Source organism: Pseudochaenichthys georgianus, chromosome 13 (genome assembly GCF_902827115.2).
Source record: "Pseudochaenichthys georgianus chromosome 13, fPseGeo1.2, whole genome shotgun sequence".
NCBI lineage: Eukaryota > Metazoa > Chordata > Actinopteri > Perciformes > Channichthyidae > Pseudochaenichthys > Pseudochaenichthys georgianus.
In genome coordinates, this window is record NC_047515.1 from 12,135,935 (window position 1) to 12,157,104 (window position 21,170).

The window sequence follows — 21,170 nt, forward strand, 5'->3', positions numbered from 1 at the left end:
TAAATACGGAAATAAATACAGAAATACAGGAATAAATACAGAAATAAATAAATGAGGAAATAAATACACAAATAAATAAATAAAAGAATACATTTCACACATTATTACAGTATATAATATCTTTAATATATTTCTACATTTACGGTCACTTACATTTATTTATGTATTTCTGTGTCCGTATGCTAATTAGGTGGGCGGTTGAGAGTATTACCCAAAAAGTACACAGTAAAAGTAGGCCTACTTCATTTTATTGTTGGTAGCAGTCAAACTAGGACTGACTCCAACAGTGTCCGTTTTATTAAGAATTTATGGTAACAATTATTTGTATCGCTCTGAAAAATAAAGCAGAAAAAACATGCATTATTTTGAGTATTTTACTCTTGTACTAGCGTCAGAGCCGCTTCTCAGCGATTACCGTAAAGGCGTGATAAATCGTGCACTCAAAAATGAAGAGCTGCTGATTTGACCAAGCAAACGCGAGAGACGGCTGAGGTGACCGCAGTAACGAACGTGTGCTTCAATAACATTTGGGGGCAAGTCCTCTATACATCGTTCCACAAAACTGGACATAGTCTTTTGGTTCTCCATTCTCTAAATGGTCCGCTAATGATCTCCAATGGCTCTTAAACCAATAACCATAAATAAACCTGAGTACATTTGAATTGTCAACAATTACAACTGTGGATAAACCATGGATGTATAAAGATAAGGGCTAAAGAGTAATGCTCCTCCTGCATTCGAATCAGCGCTGTCAGCAGGCGTTAGAAGTAGAGCCCAATCTGCCAGAAATGATCACACTCCTGTAACAAATCATGCTTCAGACTGAGGTTAGGACCACCCACTTCATTAGCATATGGACACAGAAATACATAAATAAATGTAAGTGACCATAAATGTAGAAATATACTAAAGATATATAATAACGTGTGTTCTGAATGTATTTATACATTCATGTATTTATTTCCATATTTATTTCCACATTTATTTATTCCTGTTTTTATTTATTTCCGTATTTATTTATTTATTCCTGTATTTATTCATACATGTATTTACACATTTATTTATTTTTGTATACTTATGTCATGTTCTGTCCTCCATACTCTTCAATTTACATTAAAACAATCTGAAATATAAAACATATATTTTGATGTATGTCAACATATATATGCTATTAATATATGTATGTATATATATATTAATATATATATATAAATATATATATATATATATATATATATTACCAGGAGGGTTTTTATTTTATTTTACCCTAGTTACTTCTGAATAGTTGTACAATTTATATTTTTGACCCGCTTTGGTCTTCTTGTCCTCCTCAGCCACCGTGGAAGTGGGAGTGTTTCACAGGTTGCCAAGTGCTGCAGGTGAGCGGCTGCAAGTGTGTGCGTGTGCGTGTGCGTGTACAGGTTCAGAGGGGGCGTGGCCTGTGAACTACGTGCAGCAGGTCGGCTCGTGTTACCTGGCGCTCTTCAGAGTTTCTGCAGCAGCCTGATCGTGATTCAGGTCTGCATTTGGGCTTTTATCACTCAACTCTTATCAGCCACTTACAAGCATAAACCTCACCTGGATCACCGGAAGTGTTTTTTAGTTTTTGTGTATTTTATTCCTCACTGAAACGGTTTAACTCTCTCTTCGTTTCCTGAAATGATCCCGTCCAGCAGCCGGTAAGTCAATCATCATCCTGACATTATTAGCTCACATCGAGCGGCTCTGACGCCTTCATTTACCATGAAGCATTTGGGATTGTTTCCCGGTCGGTGAGTGTTGTTTGGAGCAGTTTCTTCTTCTCAAAAACATGTTATATGTCACCTGAACTGACACCCTGCTCGCTGTTTTGCCACTGTAAGCAGATTCAGGGAATAATTTGCTAAATGTGAGACTGTGAGGATGGTAATTTAAACTACCGCGGTGAAGTTAATTTTTGGTTGGATATTCGACAGACATTCGCGGACTAGCCAGCAGCGTCAGTTTACCCCTGCTGCTGGCTGTATTACGACGGGGAGATCTTCTCCGCGAAACGAGGCTTTCACTTAGGGACCATCAACAAATGATTTTTCAATTACACATGAACGATGTTCTTTCTAATAAATTGACAGCTTCCGATCGAGCGAATGTGAAGCAAATCCACTCTAGAGCATACATTTGTTGAACACACCTCTTTTTATTGCATTTTAATACTTTAAATGCATTTTTATTAATATGTTGATGGAAATTAGCATATTTATTCGATAACCTTCCAGGTAATGTGACTTAATGACTCAAAATGCTGGATCAAATAACTACACTTGCTGCATAGGACACACCTCTTTTTATTGCATTGTAATACTCTAAATATTTTTATATTAATATTTTTGATGGAAAAATGTGCTTATTTCTTCAATAACTTCCAGGTGTAGTGATCACTGATTGACATAATTCACTCATGGAACTACGGGTTGGGGGTATTGTCTGCACGGACACATAATGTTGACTGTACCTACTGTGTGCCCTCCTTTCTTCTTCCCTTTTCTTCCCGGGCTTCAACCCGACAACACGTGTGTTTCTGATGCTCATTAAAGCTAACTTTGTACCTTCGATGCACCGCCTCCGACTCCCGTATCTCGGCACTACATTGGTGACCCCGACATAAGTCTTGCAGAAGTATCCGAGACTGAACCGAACATGGCAAAAAATGCAGTTTTTCGAGACGTCTGCGGCTGCTTCGTTCGCACCGACTGAGCCTCGTTTTGCCCTCCGCGGAATGACCTATGACGACGCACGCTATATCCACATAGTTTCGGCACTGGGAGCCAGCAAGCCTTCCGACCACATGGAGATGATGCGCGACCTGCTAGGTACGGAAGAACCCGACTTATTTTTCATGGAACTGTTTCTTCGGGACATGCGACCGCATGTCCAGACAGCGCTCGCTAACACGGCTTGTGTTGAGCTCCGCGCTTTAGCCGAAGAAGCTGACCGGTTCTTCCTGGCCGCCCGGCGTTTTACCCCTGAGGTGCTGGCTCCGACACGCAGCGGCACCTTCCCTTGTAGAGGCACGCCACCTAGCAGAGTCTCCGGGGCCGACGACAACGTCTAACTGCTTACAGCTAACGGCTGTCGACAACGACTAGCGGACATCACTCACGCTTTCATCGCCGCCCGGGTGGCGCACTTCTGGACCCTGCCGGGCCTCTCCTCTAACCACGGTTTGCCTCGACGGCGGCTTCGGACGTCGCCCCGTCTGGCCTCTCCCCTGTCCACGGCTCCTGCCTCCCGGGGATACTGCTCCTGCCTCCCGGGGATACCGCTCCTTCCTCTCGAGGACTTCGTGCCCACCGGCGCTGTGCCCTCGCCTGCGGCCGGGCAGCGCTCCTTCCTGCTGGGGACCACCGGGATATTTACGCCCGTCCCCACGTCGCAGCACAGCGACCCAGCTTTCTACGGTTGGTGGATGTTGTTTTCATTCGCCTCAACGCCTACCGCGGTCCCCTTACGACGGCCCGTTCCATGGCCCGCCCCCGGTGGGGATGCCCTCGCCCTCGTTGGGGCCCCTGCCCGCTCCTGCGGCCCCCTTCCGACGGCCCGTTCCATGGCCCGGCCCTCGCCTGCGGCCCCACCCTCCTTGTGTCCATGGTTGAATTCTGGGGGGGGCTTGTGTAGTGATCACTGCTTGACATAATTCACTCATGGAACTACGGGTTGGGGGTATTGTTCCGCACTGTACCTACTGTGTGCCCTCCTTTCTTCTTCCCTTCTCTTCCCAGGCTTCAACCCGACAACATGTGTGTAATAATAATAATAATAGCAATAATAATTGGGAGGGGGGGGTGCGGCTGTTCTTATGTTCTCTGAGGGGAGGCTCACCTTCCCACACTTTGAAAACCCCTGGTCTATACGATAAAGAACTTTAGCGGATACAACGGAAATCGTCTCTGTGTGGACAGGGCCTCAGTCGAGTCCGAGTCATCATTACCTGTGCTCAAGTCCGATTCCAAGTCAGACTCACACAAGAAGAGTCAGATTCTTGGCTCCCACGTCTTTAGACTGAGAATAGTGGGGGTCAGGGTACGGGAACTCTCAGCTGCACATGCCTGGGGCAGAGTACATCCAGACTCGAGACAACACTTGCTCGAGTCTAAGTCAGATCGCCAATGTCCGAGTTCATCAGTGCACGACTCAAACCTTTATCGGATTCCGAGTCCTCGTGTGCGAGAATTCACGAGTCCAAATCCATCACTGCGCGAGTCTATCGATTTACGAAAATCAGCCCTCGAGTCCGACTCACTTCCGAGTCCAGGACTCGATTACTCCAGGTCCTACTGTAAACGCATACATAACTAAACATATATTGAAGACATACAAAAAAAATCAGATTTTGTGTTCATGAGGTTTCCGACATCATCATAAAGGCTTTGGACTTGTGGAGGTGAGACTGTTTGTGTGCTTCAGAATGTATCCGCCATTAAATGATTAGAACTGTAAGGAATACAGTCAAATCGTACAAACACTCTCCTGTTGTCATTGGATTGTCTCTAAGTTTCTCCATGGTGCTGCTGTCACTGGAAGAAGCACCACACTTAGTGTTGGTGTGTAGGAATGTGTGGTTAAACTGCCTCTCCACCCAGTGGCAGCAGAACAACACACAGACCTGTGTGTAGAAAATCCTCTGCCACACCTGCAGTTAAGAAACAATTGTGCAACACAGAAGCCAATGAAAAGGACACAGTGCTGTTTCCAACACAGTTAAAGTAGAGCTGCAACAGTTACTCAACTACATTAATTGAGCGTTACAAAATTATTAACATTAAAAATCTTTTTTTTTTATTCTAAATGCCGGAAAGTGCTCTTTTTTCTAACTTATTAAATATGGATTTTACTTGCTTTCCTCTGTTTTATATCATGTTAAGTAAATATCTTTGGGTTTTGTACTGACAAACCAATACATTTGAAGACATTACCTTGGACTTTGAAAAACTAGGATGGACATTTCTCTCCATTTCCTGACATTTAATAGACCACATCTGCAGTTTATTTTTGCAAATCATTAGTAACTAGTTGCAGCTCTAGTGTGAATATGCCAGAATTAATAAGTTGAAAGTTAGCAACCTCAAATCAGCCAGTCAGTATAATAACATTATCCACTTTAGCCATTCAACAAGGTACTGTATGTAGCATATTCTAAATCATAAGTATGCCTAGACTTATAAACTAACTGATATACAGCAAATCTGAGACGGGTTAATATTCCTGTCCAGGTGCCTCTGGGCTTTGCATTTCAATATATTACATGTATGTAGTGGGCTTATTTTTCACATCTTGTACAGACACTGAGGTGAACCGGCCTGCAGCTTTTTTACTGTTATTGTGACACATATATCATATAACTGTGGCTCCAGTTTCACTTCAGACACCTGAGCTGTGTGACCTGAGAAACATGTATATGTTTGACCCCATTCCCACCTCAACCTACAGTCATGAACACTAACAACAGGAACATCTAATTCGTTGTTATCCTTTCCCATGCTCTATATTATGATCAAAGTATTTTTAAGCTTCAGTCTGTATGCTGAGTAGGGCTGCAACTATTTCCACTATTCAGTTCTCTACTGGTAATTTAAGTGTCGGAACATTTTCACACAATGCCCGTCGTAAGTTCCAAAAGCTGAAGTGATGATTTACTTTTTTTTGTCAGATCAACTGTCTAAACCCCAAAAAAGGTTAATTGAATATCAATGGAAAAGCGGCATCTTTTAACATGTGAGAAGATGGAACCATCGCTGACAGGCAACCTCTTATCCGCAGTCTGGTCACAGAGGAAGCGGTTCCAGCAGAGGGCCCCAAACTTCTCTTTCCTGGCATCAACCAGCTCTGATTGGAGGATACCAAGGCACTCCCAGGACAGCGTGGAGATATATAATCCCTCCACACCCTGAGTCTGCCCCAGGTTTATAACCCCCATAGGGAGGTGCCAGGTGGCATTACCTTTCTGGCCCTAATCCTCTTCCGTATAAACCTTACCCAGTAGTTGTGTTTCCCAAAGTTAATCCATTCATGTCACAGTGTTAACCATATGGCTTTGTGTGTATTGGCAAGTGTAATGAGGCTGATATAACATTTATTTTTGGTTCGGAAATGCAGATCAGAAGATACGGTAGTCGTCGTGAGTTAATGCTGCACCAGTCAATGAATCGCCTCATCTGGCTGCTTTCAAAATGGAGCAGCGGCTTTACCTTGACTCCCTCCAGGATGACGGAACGTCTCACCTAAGGGAGATGCCAGCCCTTAGGGGAAAACCCATTTTGGCAACTTGGATCCACAATATTGGTCTCTCGGTCATGACCCGTCCTCTATGACCATAGGGGAGAGGAACGAAGATGGACTGGTAGATGGAGAGCTTTGCCTCCTGGCACAGTTCTCTCTTCATCACAACAATAGCTCCTGCTGCTCCGATTCTCCAGCCCATCTCACAACCCATCGTCCCCTCACTCGAAAACAATACCCCGAGATACCTGAACTCCTTTACTCCTTGCTTGAAAAACAATGAAGTGATACAGTTATGAAGTCAATGTTTCAAGTGATAGCACAATGAGCCACGCTCGCATTAAGTGACGTAGTATATTAAGCGACCTTTAGTGAAAGTCACACGGTATAGCAACGTATTTAATTGTGCTAAAATCCCTTTTGGGAAGGTGGGAGTGCAGGTGGTTGAGCAAAGTTTCATTCAGGACTCTTCTTCCGTGTGGAACCAAAAACTGACGCTATGTCACAGAACAGGGTTGGGGCACACGTGAAAAAAGTGTATTCGATCTGACTAAAAGGGATTTCATTTTTGGGAATCAAGTCAGAATTCGGAGTGTAGAGTCAGCATTTTAAAGGGAGAATCCTGACTTTTTTTTCTCAAAATTCTGACTTCAATCTGAGAACTCAAAAAGAAATTCACTTTTGGTCAGATCTCTAAAATGGTGGAGCTAATCCTCTTCTATATAAACCTAACTGAGTTGTTGTGTTTACATGTAACCTTTATGTGATTTGAATACATGAATGATTTATGCAGATAAGAACATACTGTAGTCGTGAGTTGATGCTGTACCAATCTATGGATCCTTTGACAGCTGCAGTGAATAAACCGTAAGAGGAATCTGGTTGAAATGTAGTAAAGAGCATAGTTTTGAGAGGAAGAGGAGGGAGAGATGAAGGGCTGAGGGTGCAGCAGAGAGAGATAAGGGATCTTAGCGGTGTGATAAAGAGGATGCAGAGCAGCTTCTGAGTTGATGCAAGGGTTTTGAACAGAGCTAATGTCTTTTATTAGTGTTGCTGAAGCTGCTGGGCTTCATTAGGACTCTCATTACCTTCATTACGTCCCAAAGCTCCCCCCCCCCCCCCGCTCCCGTGGCAGCAGTCTCGCTCGTTGCTAGCTAACATCTGCAGGCTAATGTCCCCTCTAACGGCCATAACACCACATAATGTTATTACACCATCAAATAGCCTGCTCCCTTCGGCTTTATGGATTCTGTTTACTGCAGCACGGCAGCCCTCTGCCCAGAACACAGGGACAGTTTGGTAAACCCTGTCCTAAAAGTACATACCCATACAACTTAAGTACATTGTGAATACAGTTTTGAGGGAATCATATTTGTATCTTGGATTACAGTCTCAGTTTGAAACACATTAACACAAGTTGGCTCAGAATGAAAACGGAACTACTTGGTCTGGTTTAGGAAAAGATCATGGTTTGGCCTAAAATTACATTTGAATTAAAATAAGTTAATGAGTTACGGGACACAAACAGTGGTCTCTTGGTGGAAGTCCTGTGTTAGTTTAACACATCTTTCCACCCAACCATTCCCCTACACACAGTTTAATTTGAAAGTTGTGAATCGTCCATAACAGGACCGAAAATAGGATTACCTCCATATGTAAGCTATAATGCAGTTTTTGTTTTATGGCAGCGTAGTTTAATAGCTGCTCTGGTCTCCATTGCAAGGTGTATTGCCAGGTAGACAGCACTAATAATGTGTCCATATCATAAAGTAAGCTAACATACAGACAATGTTAAAATAAGTCAACTCTTTCACTTAAGTTAAAGGTGGTGTAGCGGCAATGACTCCCTATGAGTTAGCTGCTGAGAGGCTAAAAGATGCTCTTTGCTGTGACGCGTTCCATGTAAGAGTCCGTAGTCATTTGTAGTCCATGGTGTTTAATAAAGACGAAAACAAACAATATACAACTCCAGACCTGACGGTCAACAGAAAGTATCGGAGCAAATTCACCCTCTTCCTACATCATATCCTCCCAACCGGCATCCAACAGGTGACTAAATATCAATAAACCACACCCACGTTACCATTGCCGGAAGTGATAAACAATAAGAATGAAACGCGATGCAAACAGAAATACAAGATAATAATACAAATAATAAGTAAGGCAAAAACAAGCATTTTGGCTCCTACAGGTGGGGTATGTCATTTATTTCAGAAACACTTTTTGTTATATTCCATCGAATGCTCTTAACATCCAGATAGCAATGAATATCTTAAATGCTTTGACAATAAATACATTTAAAAAAATGTCCTCTGTGGAAACCGTAGTGCTGTAAAAAGCAGGACAATCATTTTAGCCGGCAGATTTTTTCCGGTCGTGTATTTTCAAATTCTAGCGCACTCGAGCTGGTTTCTCCAAAATTACCTACCCCACCTTTAAACTCTCCTTTTTGAATATCCATATTTCCTATATACAGTTATTTTCAAGAGTTTTTCAAATGTTGTGTGCGTAAAGCACCCCCATATTTCTATTTTATTCCCGTTAATTACCATGGAAAGATGCCACTTTGAACAGTCCAAGAAAAGCCCACCTTTCTACATCAGCAGTTGGTGGTGAAACCAAGTTAGCCAACACCTGAGTTTATAAATCAACACTATTTATAGATTTTTGAAGTCAACTTAGTTTTGGAAACAAGTATATACTGCTAAATGGTGACAAAGGCTTTTCCCCCTACATTTTGTTTTGTTTGATTAACCATGGACACATAAGTACTTGATACATTTTGATAGAAGTAGTAGACAGAAACGAAGGATTCCAAATAAACCATCATTATTTTCCACACACATGTACACAGCGAAATTCGACCTCTGCATCCAACCCATCCTAGGAGCAATGGGCAGCGCTGTGGGGGGTCCAGTGCCGTGTCAATTGAAACCTCTCCAAGTCTACACTCTTTGTTTGGTTGGTTCGGGGACTTGAACCAGCGACGCTCTGGTTCCTATGCCATGTCCCTACAGAGCTGCTGCCCCCCAACAAGTACAGATCTACCTAAGCAAACAGACAATGTAGACTCTAACAGTGTTTAATATATGAGTTCAGCCATTTAGATAGCACAAAACAAAGAAAAAACATGATATAGAAATATAGTTTCACCCATCGGCTTTCTAAACATTGGCACTCGTCCATTTAAATCGGTCAACCACTATAGTTTGGTTTGAATACAATTTGGTTTTGTGCTTCGGTGCCAGCTCAGCATAATTGGCTCCTTGGTCGTTTGTTTCACATAAAATCAAACTGATTAAAGTGATATTTCTCTTTGGTGAAGAATAAAAAAATGTTCTTCCATCAATATCTGTTCCTCACTTTGAATAAATTCACAGACAACATTAGTCTGTAATTCAAACACAGTTTTCTCTGAATCTTCTTTAGCGGTTATGTTTTAAAGACATACAATGTTTTAGTATGACGTTCAGATCCCCCCCAAAGAATATACAGACATTACAAACGTCCTACTGTCTCAAAACATTAGGACTTTACTGTTTGTAAAAGCCACAGAGCTGAAAATGCTATGCTCGTCCTGAGGATGGCGCTAGAGGAAAGGCAAGAGGTCATTACAAGTCATTGTGTTGTATCTGCTTGACTGATCACTGTCACAGGCAGAGATTCTGCAGATAAATAATGATATGTTTTGGTGTTGTTAAAGTCATGAACATACATTTGTTCTGAAACAGAGCAGAGCCTTGATTCTATCTATCAGAGCTGCTGCCACTCGCTCCTCCACCGTGTGTCTGAGCCTCTCTGCTTATCCCTAACTCAAACACTTTCTCCTCTCACTCTGTGAAACTCTCTGCCCTCTGCTGCCACGTGACGCCACTTCCAGCTTACTTAGTTTAAAATTCAAATCTGCTGATACCTTTAGAAGTTTTAAACATCCTTTCAGTCAGAGACTACATTTTCTAAGAGCTTAGAATTATAAAGTCACATCTGTCTGGTTTACTTTTCAAAATGAGGACAAAGGGTTCAGAAAAACAATTCAATTCCTGTAAGTCGAGAAAGCATTGGCCTACTAGGGCAAGTCCTTAAATATACATTGATGTTGAGTATGTTAATTCCCTTCAATCAGTCTACATACTCCATTAAAGATGCTATACATAGCTTTTTTTAAATCTACACATCATTGGCTCATTAATTAAAAAATGTTTACCATAATAACTGTAAATCAAAAAGACGATCAGCTTAGTGGCTTCTACATGGTTTTATATACAGTGTTGCAGTAACGAGTAACCCGGAAAATCTAACCACTTTTGGTTCCCTCGTATTGAAGGCAACGTTTTTATTGTGGCCAGAAGCCTAAAACAAGGTCTGTGGTTAAAACAAGCTTACCAGATAATCACCTTTTTGTTCTACAACATAGAATACGTCAGTAAAAATCCTATTGGTAAACGTCTGAAGCTTCTACAGTATGTAGCCTATCATCAAAACAGCGGTGACTAAATGAACTACTAAACATCATCACGCCGACACGAGCCTGCCTTGAGTTTAGCGGTCGTGAAGCGCATCCAGGCAACCCTGATATAGTTTGTTTTATGGCATTGACTTTTTATTTCAATTATATTTATGCTTCAAAAATCACTAAGTGGTGTTTACATGTGGAGATTGACCTGCTGAAACAAACGTGTTTAATATCATAAACGTGTGTTTGACACGAAGCATTTCCTGCAATACGAAATCCAATGGGGAAATCTAACTTCCAGGTTGGCCTACAAAGTCTCCTCATCACTGTTCCACTCCGGGAAGGGAAGGTTCAGCAATGCTCTCTGGGGCCCTTTAGGGTGAAATGTTGCTTGATCCTTCATCGAAGATATTCAGTCTGATTTAAAGGGGCATCGATAACATATTTGCCTTAAGTAAATTGCACCATGTGATGGCTAGAGTATACCGTCAGAGTTTAGATTGTTTCCTCCAAGCCGAGCTTTGACTATGCAAATCTGTTGGCCGACAGTACTTTTCACAAGACGTGTCATAATATAAACTTAATCTATTCTGACCTGTGATCACTAAGCTAAGAGGAGTATTGTTAACTCTGAGTTACGATGGAGGTTCTCCATTATGTGCTCAGTTAGTTGCTCAATACCGTTTCCTTTTCTGTCTACTGTGAGTTTTTTTTCTTGCTTTTGTCTTTTGGTCAGGATCTCTTTACATATATTGTATATAATATAATATGCTATATATTCTGTATATTGCATACAATATATCCGTTTTCAAGATTTTTGGAATATTCAGTTGAAGTATGCAAATTAGGCATTATCTCTTGCTAACTTTTGGTGAATTTAGAAGAAATCCACGGTGAAGAATACACACATTTAGACAAACACCTATTGTTGTTCTATTGCATGTTTTCTTTCCATTACTTTCAAGAGCATGACCTGTTGGGACATGTTAAGCCAAAACTCTTAAAATTGACCTGTGGATGAAAAAAACAATATTTCTGCCTGTACTGTCTATTTTTTGTAAAAGTATTTATCATAACTACAAGAACTACACTTGTAACACATTTTTGTTTTCCAGGAATTTCAAACTCATGTTGAAATGCAACGTGACGTTAGAGACATACTAATGCATTGTTGGTTTTGGTCTTTTCATTGTTTTGTTTTTCAAATTTTGAATATCATTCAAAGGTATATTCAATATTGGTATCGTTCCCCCCTTTGGCTCTATGACTCAAAACAAATGTGCCAGTTATTTAAGGACGATTTATAAACGTACACACCCTCCAGTTACTCTCACCGTCTTCTATTCCATCTCCTCCTTTCCCCACCTTCTTCTCTACGTAATTCGATAGTTGATATCACCAATACCCCCAGTCCTTCCTCCTCTTTCTCACTCTCTCCGTCTGTTTGTCTCTAAGGAGGACAGAAAGACTGTTTGTTCCCTGCCCGTCCCCTTTTGTCCAGATTAGACAATACATTGACTCTGGGAGTAGTAGTATGAGAAGTAGAGGAGAAAACATTTGTTAGAAGGGACAAGGATAGACAAAGGGGAGAGGTTATGAAAATGTATAAAATTCAAGTTATTTCTCAAGAATGTTTCTGCAAAGTAACAAGAACAGAAACGGCAACAATGGTGATATGCTCGTACATGATTATCTGTCCCGCTACAAAATGAAACGGTTTTTATTTCCCAATTACATGAAGAAAAATGCATTTCTTTTAACAGGGACAGTGCACATTAATCAACATTTCTGTAAATGTGCCAGTTAGCCAAGTGGCTATTTTTCATCTGTAGTCTGTACACTTCCTTTTTTGCAAAAAATGCAACATTACCAGGTGTAGCTGTGTACTGTTTATTGGGAGTGGATGCGCTGTCGTCACTGTCACATAACCCATTGGTTTATGGTCTACCAAAATGGCACAAGTTGCTTTGATGAACTACTGGCAGCTAAGTGTGTGGTTTAGTGTGTGTGATGAAAGGCAATGTAAGTTAAACCCAACATTGAAGGCTCCTTGAGAGGTTAGTGTGCTGCAATTGCATCATTTCTTTTTTGTAATTGGAGAATATTTCTTTATTGAAGGAAAGTTTAGAACGGCACTTTTCTCAAGATATTAAACTAATATTCTTTTTTTTCAGGTGACTGTGTATCATACCATTTGGTGCAACATGTTACAATAATGTACATAACCAAGTGATTTAAACCATAAACTGATTAAGTACATTTTCACCATCGTATTAGTGAAAAAGTTAAATTGTCTCATAGACTTCTATACAATGCACCTTCAGTTTGCAAACAGTGGAATCGCCACCTGTTGGTCGTTAGAGAGAATGCAGGTTTAAGCTACTTCACCTTTGGTTTCATTTTCCAGACACGGAAAAGCTTGTTGGACAGAATCTGTGAGAGGAGTAGAGGAGGGGAGAGGAGAGGGGAGAGGAGAGAGAGAGAGGAGAGAGGAGAGAGAGAGGAGAGAAGGAGAGGGAGAGAGAGGAGAGGGGAGAGGGGAGAGGGAGAGGGGAGAGGGGAGAGGGGAACCAGAACCAGGAAACCCATGAGGAGGAGAGTTTTCTGACAGCCCGAGCAGAGATGCATTACACACACCACACAACACCACACACACCCACACACACACACACACACACACACACACACCACACACACATCACACACACACACATACACACACATCACACACACACACACAACACACACACCTACACTACACACTACACACGACACACACACACACACACACATACACATACACCACAGGCCTCTTTCTGATGCACACTTGGTCATATGTGTGCATCTAAGTTCTCAGAAGTCCAGTGATTTGTTAACACCGTGCAAGAGCTTTTGCTTGACACTCAGGATTAGGTTTGAATTTGAGTTACATTAAAGGTACATGTACTTTTAGCACAACCTCGAGGGCCATCCACACTGCCCGAGTGTTGTCAGACGCATTCAATTGAACATGTTTTACAATCCCCTGCGACCACACTAAAAGACACTTTACTCTACTTTTAGTGTTTCCTCTGAGCTTTAAAAGTGTAAACTCCACATGCCCACAGCAGGAGGGTGAATATCAAACTTATATTGGTCACATGTACACAGACATCACAAAGGTTGTTTCTCTGTGGCTGCTGGATGTGTACATTTGAAACCGAAGCCTTATCAGTGTCATAAAGTGATAATATGTCAATGTTTGTACGGCTTGTTGTCTTTCCCCCAGTGTCCTCACACATCAATCAACGCTGCTCTATTTCACCACCAGTTTGACTTTGTTTCGTAGATCTTATTTCTTGTAAATATAAAATACAGCTAATCTAAAGCTAGCAGTAGCTAACTTGCTTGGATATCAAGGTGAATTAAGAATGTACGTTAACTTGGGAGGCAAACATTTTGCAAAAACTAGCAAAAATATGCTTAAAACCAGATGTAATAACCTGACAAAATGAATAGACCACCTATTAGAGTGTCTTTGAGCACAACTTGGCACAGAACTATATTGTTGCTAGAAACCTTTCAAGAAGCCGGGCCTAATACATTCTGTGCTTTATCGGTTTTTTACTATAAATTGGACCTTAATCTACAAAGTGAACATAATGCAGAGTTGAAGAAGACTTGAAGTGAGAGATGTAATGTTTTCATAGACTTCTATGCAATGCAATCTTATTATTTTCCCCTCCAGTGGAGTCGACCCCTTGCCATTTGAAAGAAAGCCTTTTTAAGACCTGGAGGTATATTTTATAACTTGTCCTAATTTATATGCGCCCATTATTTCTAAGTAGTGTAAGGTTTACAACTGTCCACAGAGACGCATGTTCTGTCTGCACCACTGTGTTCATCCCCGTGTGCAGTCTATCCACAGTTGAGTTGTTGAGGGCCGAGATGAATATGGTATTTCCAACGTAAATGATGGTTAATGTGGTCAAGCAGTTTGCGTTAATAGCTGAGCAGCAGAGCGGATGATTTACGCTGTCCCAGGACTCATTATTTGAATCATTCATGGTTTTAATAGTCTTAACTTCCTCTCACCTTCATCCCCTCCTCAGCTGAATATCACTTTCCCTCTGAAGCGGCAGCCTCAATCTAATAAGAGCCATTCATCTCTTTTTTACTCGCTGCTGAAACTTCAGGGAGTGATGTATTTCAGTGCTTCTGTCCCGCCTTTTCCGAACTGCACTCTCTGACCTGCAGTGCGTTTCTCTGCACCAGTCATTTCTTCAATGTCAATTCGATTTAAGTTTTCTAAACCTTAAGGTCACAAACAAATTAAAGTGTGGCCTTCCTTGCCAGTTGTAATATGTACTGTAAAACAAATTGAAAAAATATTCTTTTGTAATTTATGAAACCATTTCTCTAATAGTGGTTTCACCCTGCATCATTAGGAATTGTTTGGATGGAAAGCTAGACGAAGAACTGTATTCATCACAGCAGGAAATGCCACTGTTACAGCAGATGTGAGCAAAATAAACAATTACAATTCTTTCAAGTTTTTGTCTAAACTGTAAATTAAGTTAAACCTCTTTTTATGGTATTTATGGACTGTATTTTACATCCTCTCTATATAGTAGTTTACAATGTTAGTGGCCATCCATCATTCACATGCTGGATTCAAATAGCATTGAATCAAGGGATTGCCCGAAGAAATGGTGTATGCACATGACATGTTGGAGAAAGGCAGTGATTGGCTGGCAACTTCTTTATTTGAGTAATAATAAATGAGTTTGTTTTGCTGCATGGTCGTACATTGTATTTCTTACAAAGTAGTAAACAATACAACTGAAGTATTAATCTGGAACTTCTGTTACCAACCAAATGTCAATGCTATGCCCCTCCCCTGCCCATTCCCTGACAGAATGGGAATTATCATTGTCTCAGGATGCAGTCACTGTGGGAATATCATCACACTGTAAATGTGTCACCTTCACAGCTGAGTATCATCCAGTTTATGCTGCAGACCTCCAGCACAAATCCCCCTTGGACCATGCTAATAAAGACTCATATAAATTAAGCCCCTGTTATGTAACTGCTTTCTGTCTTAGCAGACAGACATTATCTAAATGAGTATAAGTTAAGTCTTCAGAATCTTTCCTTCTCACCTCAGCTCTATCTCCATATCACCATCCGGTCTAACAAAAGCCATTTTCATGATCTGAATACCTTGAATTCACTGCCTCTCATTCCACATTGTACATCAGAGGAGACTATATCCTCACCATCTCAGCGGGATGAGTCTTAATAGTGAAGATGAGCTGCTTCCCCTCATTCCCTCATGCTGGTCTGTCTGGCTGCCTCTGGTTTCCTGCAGGCATAACAACAAGCACTGTTCCCTTCTGCAGAGACATGAAATATTATGCAATCGAGAGAATGCTTCTGCTATCAGACAGAAACATCTGCCAACATGAAAAAAAAATACTTGATAAGGTTTCCTGAACGTAGCATTAAAATCAGGTCACTGCCATTTTGTATAAGGCCTTAAAAGTAGTAATGTAAGCTTTGGAACTTAAGACATTCAAGATAAAGTCTCATGAAAGAGATTGTCTTTTTAATTCATCCAATTAAAGTGGAAGTACAGAGGACGATCTGATAAACACAGTACCAAATCCTGCATGCAGGGAGGAGTTTTGCTAACTTGAAACAAGTTTAATAATCTAATGCAAATAAGGCTTGATGAAAATGTTTATCTTCGATTTGTGAAGCAGCATTTACAGGGTTCAGGCCTTTATTGTGACTTTCTTTATAGTACTCAACAGAATGCAGGTTAATTCTAGTTTCTGATTGCAACTTTAAAGCAAGTACCAATTCAAAGATTGAATTCAAACATTGGATTCCAACTTCCAATCCCAACTAATATATTTTAATATTTGTTTCAGACAATAGAACAGAAAACTAGTGAACATAGTAAAAATCGAACATTAGCAGGGTGGAGGGGAGCAAGGATTGGCGGGGCCTGTTTCTCTATTAGCAGTTAACACTAGCAGTGGCTAACTAGCTGGGTTAGCAAGGTGTATTCCTAATTTACATTCACTGTGATATTAATTGTTAACTTAATTTTGGCTAGCAAGACCAAGCTTAAATCAAGACCAACCAGATAAGATGAACCGCCGAGTCCTTTGAGTGTCTTTTAGCACAACTAAACAAAGAACAATGCTGATCAACGCGATTTTTCTAGCTAGCTCTAAAACATACCCTGCTTTAGCGTCTATTTCATTTTAAAGAGGACCATAAATGACAGTTAACATCATGCTGTATTGAATAAGACTTGAAACTAGCAATTGAGAACAAATTGTAAACCCATAAGGAAAACGCTAACTGAGTAAAGTGCAAAGTCGTTTTCTCAAAGAAAATATCAAATTGAATCTATTGTTATTAATGACTTTCATTCAGTCGTACTTCTTTTTGTATCCAGTTTAGTTGCCATCTGCTGGACAATTAAACAAAACATTTTGATTAAAGATACTTTTGGCTTCGCTTTTCCTTTTTCTGCCAGATCGTTGTCACATGTGTGTAATGTAGTCATCCTTGTTCGGTTGACACATGTATGGCAAGCCGATTTAGCTTTTATTCATTTCTGGAGGATATAAAAAAATTAATTCTTACTAGTAAGAATGTGAATTCTTGATATCAAAAATGCAATGCTTACTAGTGAGATCTGCATCGTTTTCTTATTCATTTCAATTTCTGATATCAGTAATGCAATTGTTGATATCAGAAATACAATTTAAACTAGTTCCAAATCCTTTTTTGACATTAGGAATTAAATTGTTACTAGTTAAAATTACATTTTTATTTATAACTAGTTACAATTCGATTCCTGATATCAAAAAAGGATTTTGAAGTAGTTCAAATTGTATTTCCGATATCAACAATTGGCATTTCGACTAGTTCAAATTCAATTCTTGATATCAGAAATTGGTATTTTTACTAGTTCAAATGTAATTTTAACTAGTGTTGCACGGTGTAACGATACTTGAAAGGTACCGCGATACCCTGCCATTAAAAACGGTACGATTCCTCCGTTTCATTAGTATCGGTACTTTAAGAATGACGGGGGAAAGTACTCCGGTGAGAAAGCGCTGTTTTAATAAGAGCCGTGTGTGATCAGCGCACCGTGCCTGCAGTCCCGCCCCTCTCAAGCACGTTCTAAGTCTCTCCCCTCTCTCGTGCACGCGGCCACGCGCTAGCTGCCAGAGTATGTGAGAAAACGAGAAGCATGGCTGCAAGTGGGAGTGGAACTGCCGCTGCGCCTCGGCTTGTTGACAAAAAAGACGCCAGAAGCGAAATGTGGAAGTATTTGAGCTATATCTCTGACAGTGAGGGCAAGCCTACGGACACCACAAGGCCTGTCTGTGAGACATGTTTTAGATCCCTGCAAACCAAGGGAGCCAACACATCAGACTTGGCTAAGCACCTCGCCGACCGGCATCCAGAGCTGTTTAAAGAATTTAAAGACAGACAGGTTAGCGAATGTGATAGATAACATAATGACATCATGCTCAAGCCATGCCCTCAAATCTAAGTCAAACAAGTGTAATTTATTTTGTGACAAACGAACGTTTTCGTAGTTTGACGAGGCAATTAATAGCAATGATAACTGTCTAATCTTTTTAGCTAACTTACCAATGTAGCTAACATCTGCAATATACATTTTGTCAATAATTATTTATATTACTGTACTTTTTTTAAGAAAAGTATCGAAAAAGAATCTGAATCGCAATTCTTGACTTGGTATCGAACCCAAAATGTTGGTATCGTGACAACACTACTAGTAACAATTGAATTACTGATATCAGAAATTGGCATTTGAACTAGTTCAAATTGCCACTCCCATTGAAATGAATGAGAAACGATACAAATCTCACTAGTTAAAATCGCATTTCTGATATCAAGAATATGAATTTCTGATATCAAGATTTTGCATTCTTACTAGTAAGAATAGATTTTTTGATATCCTCCAGAAATTATTAAAAGCTAAGTCGGCTTGCCATACACATCTCTCTGATCAATCTGGATCGACAGCACTGCTGGCAAAGTCAAAGATAACTATGAATTAGAATCTGAGCAGTGCCTAGATTTTTTTCAGAACGGATGAAACAAACCAGATCCAGTGACAGTAAATACATGTTATGTTTTGTTGTAAATACGTTTTAGTGAAAAAGGTTTTTGTTTCAGCCATTGGCTGTCACCTGAACTAGCAAGTATTCAGCTCTTTTTGCTCAAGAATTGAACATCGCATGGCCATAACGTATTTCCCTTCAAATCCTGTTTTCTAGTCAGGTGTTTTGCTGTTAACGAGAAACAATATACGAAGAGCGAGTAATATTTCACGTTTGAGACTCGGCCGGCTGTTTGTGGTGCCAGACAATTAGTTGGAGGCATCGTTCACAGAAGTCAATGACTCCTCTGGCGCGCGCACACACACACACACACACACACACACACACACACACACACACACACACACACACACACACACACACACACACACACACACACACACACACACACACACACACACACACACACACACACACACACACACACACACACACACACACACACACACACACACACACACACACACACCAACCACACGGAAGGCTGTCAGGATAATCATATTGGGTGATGAAGCATCTGTCATTAACGCCGATCACACTACAGTGCCAGTTTTTTTTGTCTGTCTGGCCCAGCTGGTGCTGTCTGTGACATCATGTCGATGTATTAACCGTTTGTGATCTGTATTCAGAATGTGTGTTGTTTTGCATTTTTTATCATTCCTTAAGAGTCAAAATGCTCTAATATTTGAAACTATCAATGTTTGCTTTTGTTCTGGTAAGGCAAATAAAGCTGTGTGTGTGGGTGATCCCAGTCACTGCCTAATATTCAAATGTTCCAATCAATAAAAAACTACACATTTAGACTGAAGGCTTGATTTATCCTGTCAAATTTGTTTTTCACCAGGTAACGGTCACCTGATGTCAGGATGCCTGAATTCCCACCCCCTTCAGAAGGCCATAGTGATGCCATCCTGACCTCTGTGGGAAGTGAGGTTGTGCCAGAACAGGAAGTGAGGGACATGGAGCTGATTCTGGACCTATGCGAGTCTCCTTTTCTATCTAACTCGTGTCCACTGGAGGAGAACGGGCAGGAAACGCAGCAGGTGGACAGCAGCTGGAGCCACGATGGAGACATGCAGGGATTTGGACAGTGAGTTTCCTCTATGGATGCATCATGAACACTTGATACTGGACTGAAAGGGTTTAACAAAGTCATTACCCAAATGGTAATAAAATACCTTGTTTGATGTTCAAGCAACAATGATTCATGTGAAATAAAATAAAAATAAAAAGGGAATGAGTCCCAACACATAGAAATTGGTTAGAATTTGACTACTAATGGTTCCATAGTCAATGGATATTATTTTAGGGATATTTTGTTAGCTGCCATTAAACCAATTTGTTTCTTAGACAATTTCTTTTAAATTCATCCTCTTGGAGCAATTGCGGTGACAATATTTTAGCCTTGTACTTTTTCAGCTGCATTCGACACTCTAAAACAGGGGTGGGGAACCTCCGGCCCCCGGGCCGTATACGGCCCGCGAGACAATTTGGTACGGCCCTCGAGGTAATTTATAAACACACGCAAAAAATAAAAGAAATCTAGAAAAATAGAGCGCAAAAAAAATTAAACAAGCGAGTGCCTGTTTTTCCTGGCCAAGGTCAGGGTCCATGAACACAACACGAGCCTAACGTGTAATCACGTGGTATATGTCTCGTCTGACAGGGGTGTGTAGTTCTGACGGAGAGCACCAGAACGTGGCTCGGCACTTCAGATAAGGAGCCGTACACATGCCGCAGTTTTTGCGTGGCTGTGTCTTTAGTTGAAAGCCCAGTGGCGATCTGTTAATCTGTCATACTGATCATACAGTCAATAGCTTTGTTGTTATTAGCATCTGGTTAGCTAGCTATGCTAACGAATATAAGAAGCTTTTTCTACAACCAGTGAGGTAAAGGCACATCTTTATATGATCATTATAGTTATAAAAAAATAAGAGAATAAAGTAAACAGGTATAAAATACTATATGACAGTAAAAAAAAGTTGTTATTAATAAACAAGAATACAGTTTGAAAGGGGAGTGATTTGTAAAATATCCATAAAGAAAAAGTAAATATGCTTACAGGTCTGTTTCATATGGGTGTTGAGAGATTATCCATAGATCTCTTAATGTTGCTCTCAAAGTGCACCAGATTGATGCTTTTAACTTCAACATTTAAAAAAAAATCTTCCCAGGAGAAGGTTAGGTAATTAAGAACATTAATATAAGAACATACTGCAAGTGGAAAGCAAGCTTACTTTAATATCTTAATAATAGCCCACAGCATACGGTCTGTAAGTGTGCTACTGTGATGTGTCGCTTAA

General features: G+C 40.6%; 1 protein-coding gene across 3 annotated transcripts in view; it reads left to right on the forward strand.

Moving 5' to 3' along the window:
• Window positions 1-1,415: 1,415 nt before the first annotated feature.
• Window positions 1,416-21,170, forward strand: part of LOC117456957 (nesprin-2-like) — a 42,694-nt gene continuing 22,939 nt past the window's right edge. Inside the window, exons 1-2 of one of the 3 annotated variants that reach the window (XM_034096829.2) lie at window positions 1,416-1,679; window positions 19,712-19,957. In XM_034096829.2, coding sequence (XP_033952720.1) covers window positions 19,734-19,957 — 224 coding nt within the window. In that variant the 5' untranslated portion in view covers window positions 1,416-1,679; window positions 19,712-19,733. Of the gene's footprint in view, window positions 1,680-1,714; window positions 1,773-19,711; window positions 19,958-21,170 lie in introns of those variants that run through there. The other 2 variants (XM_034096830.2, XM_034096831.1) reach the window with 2 other exon arrangements.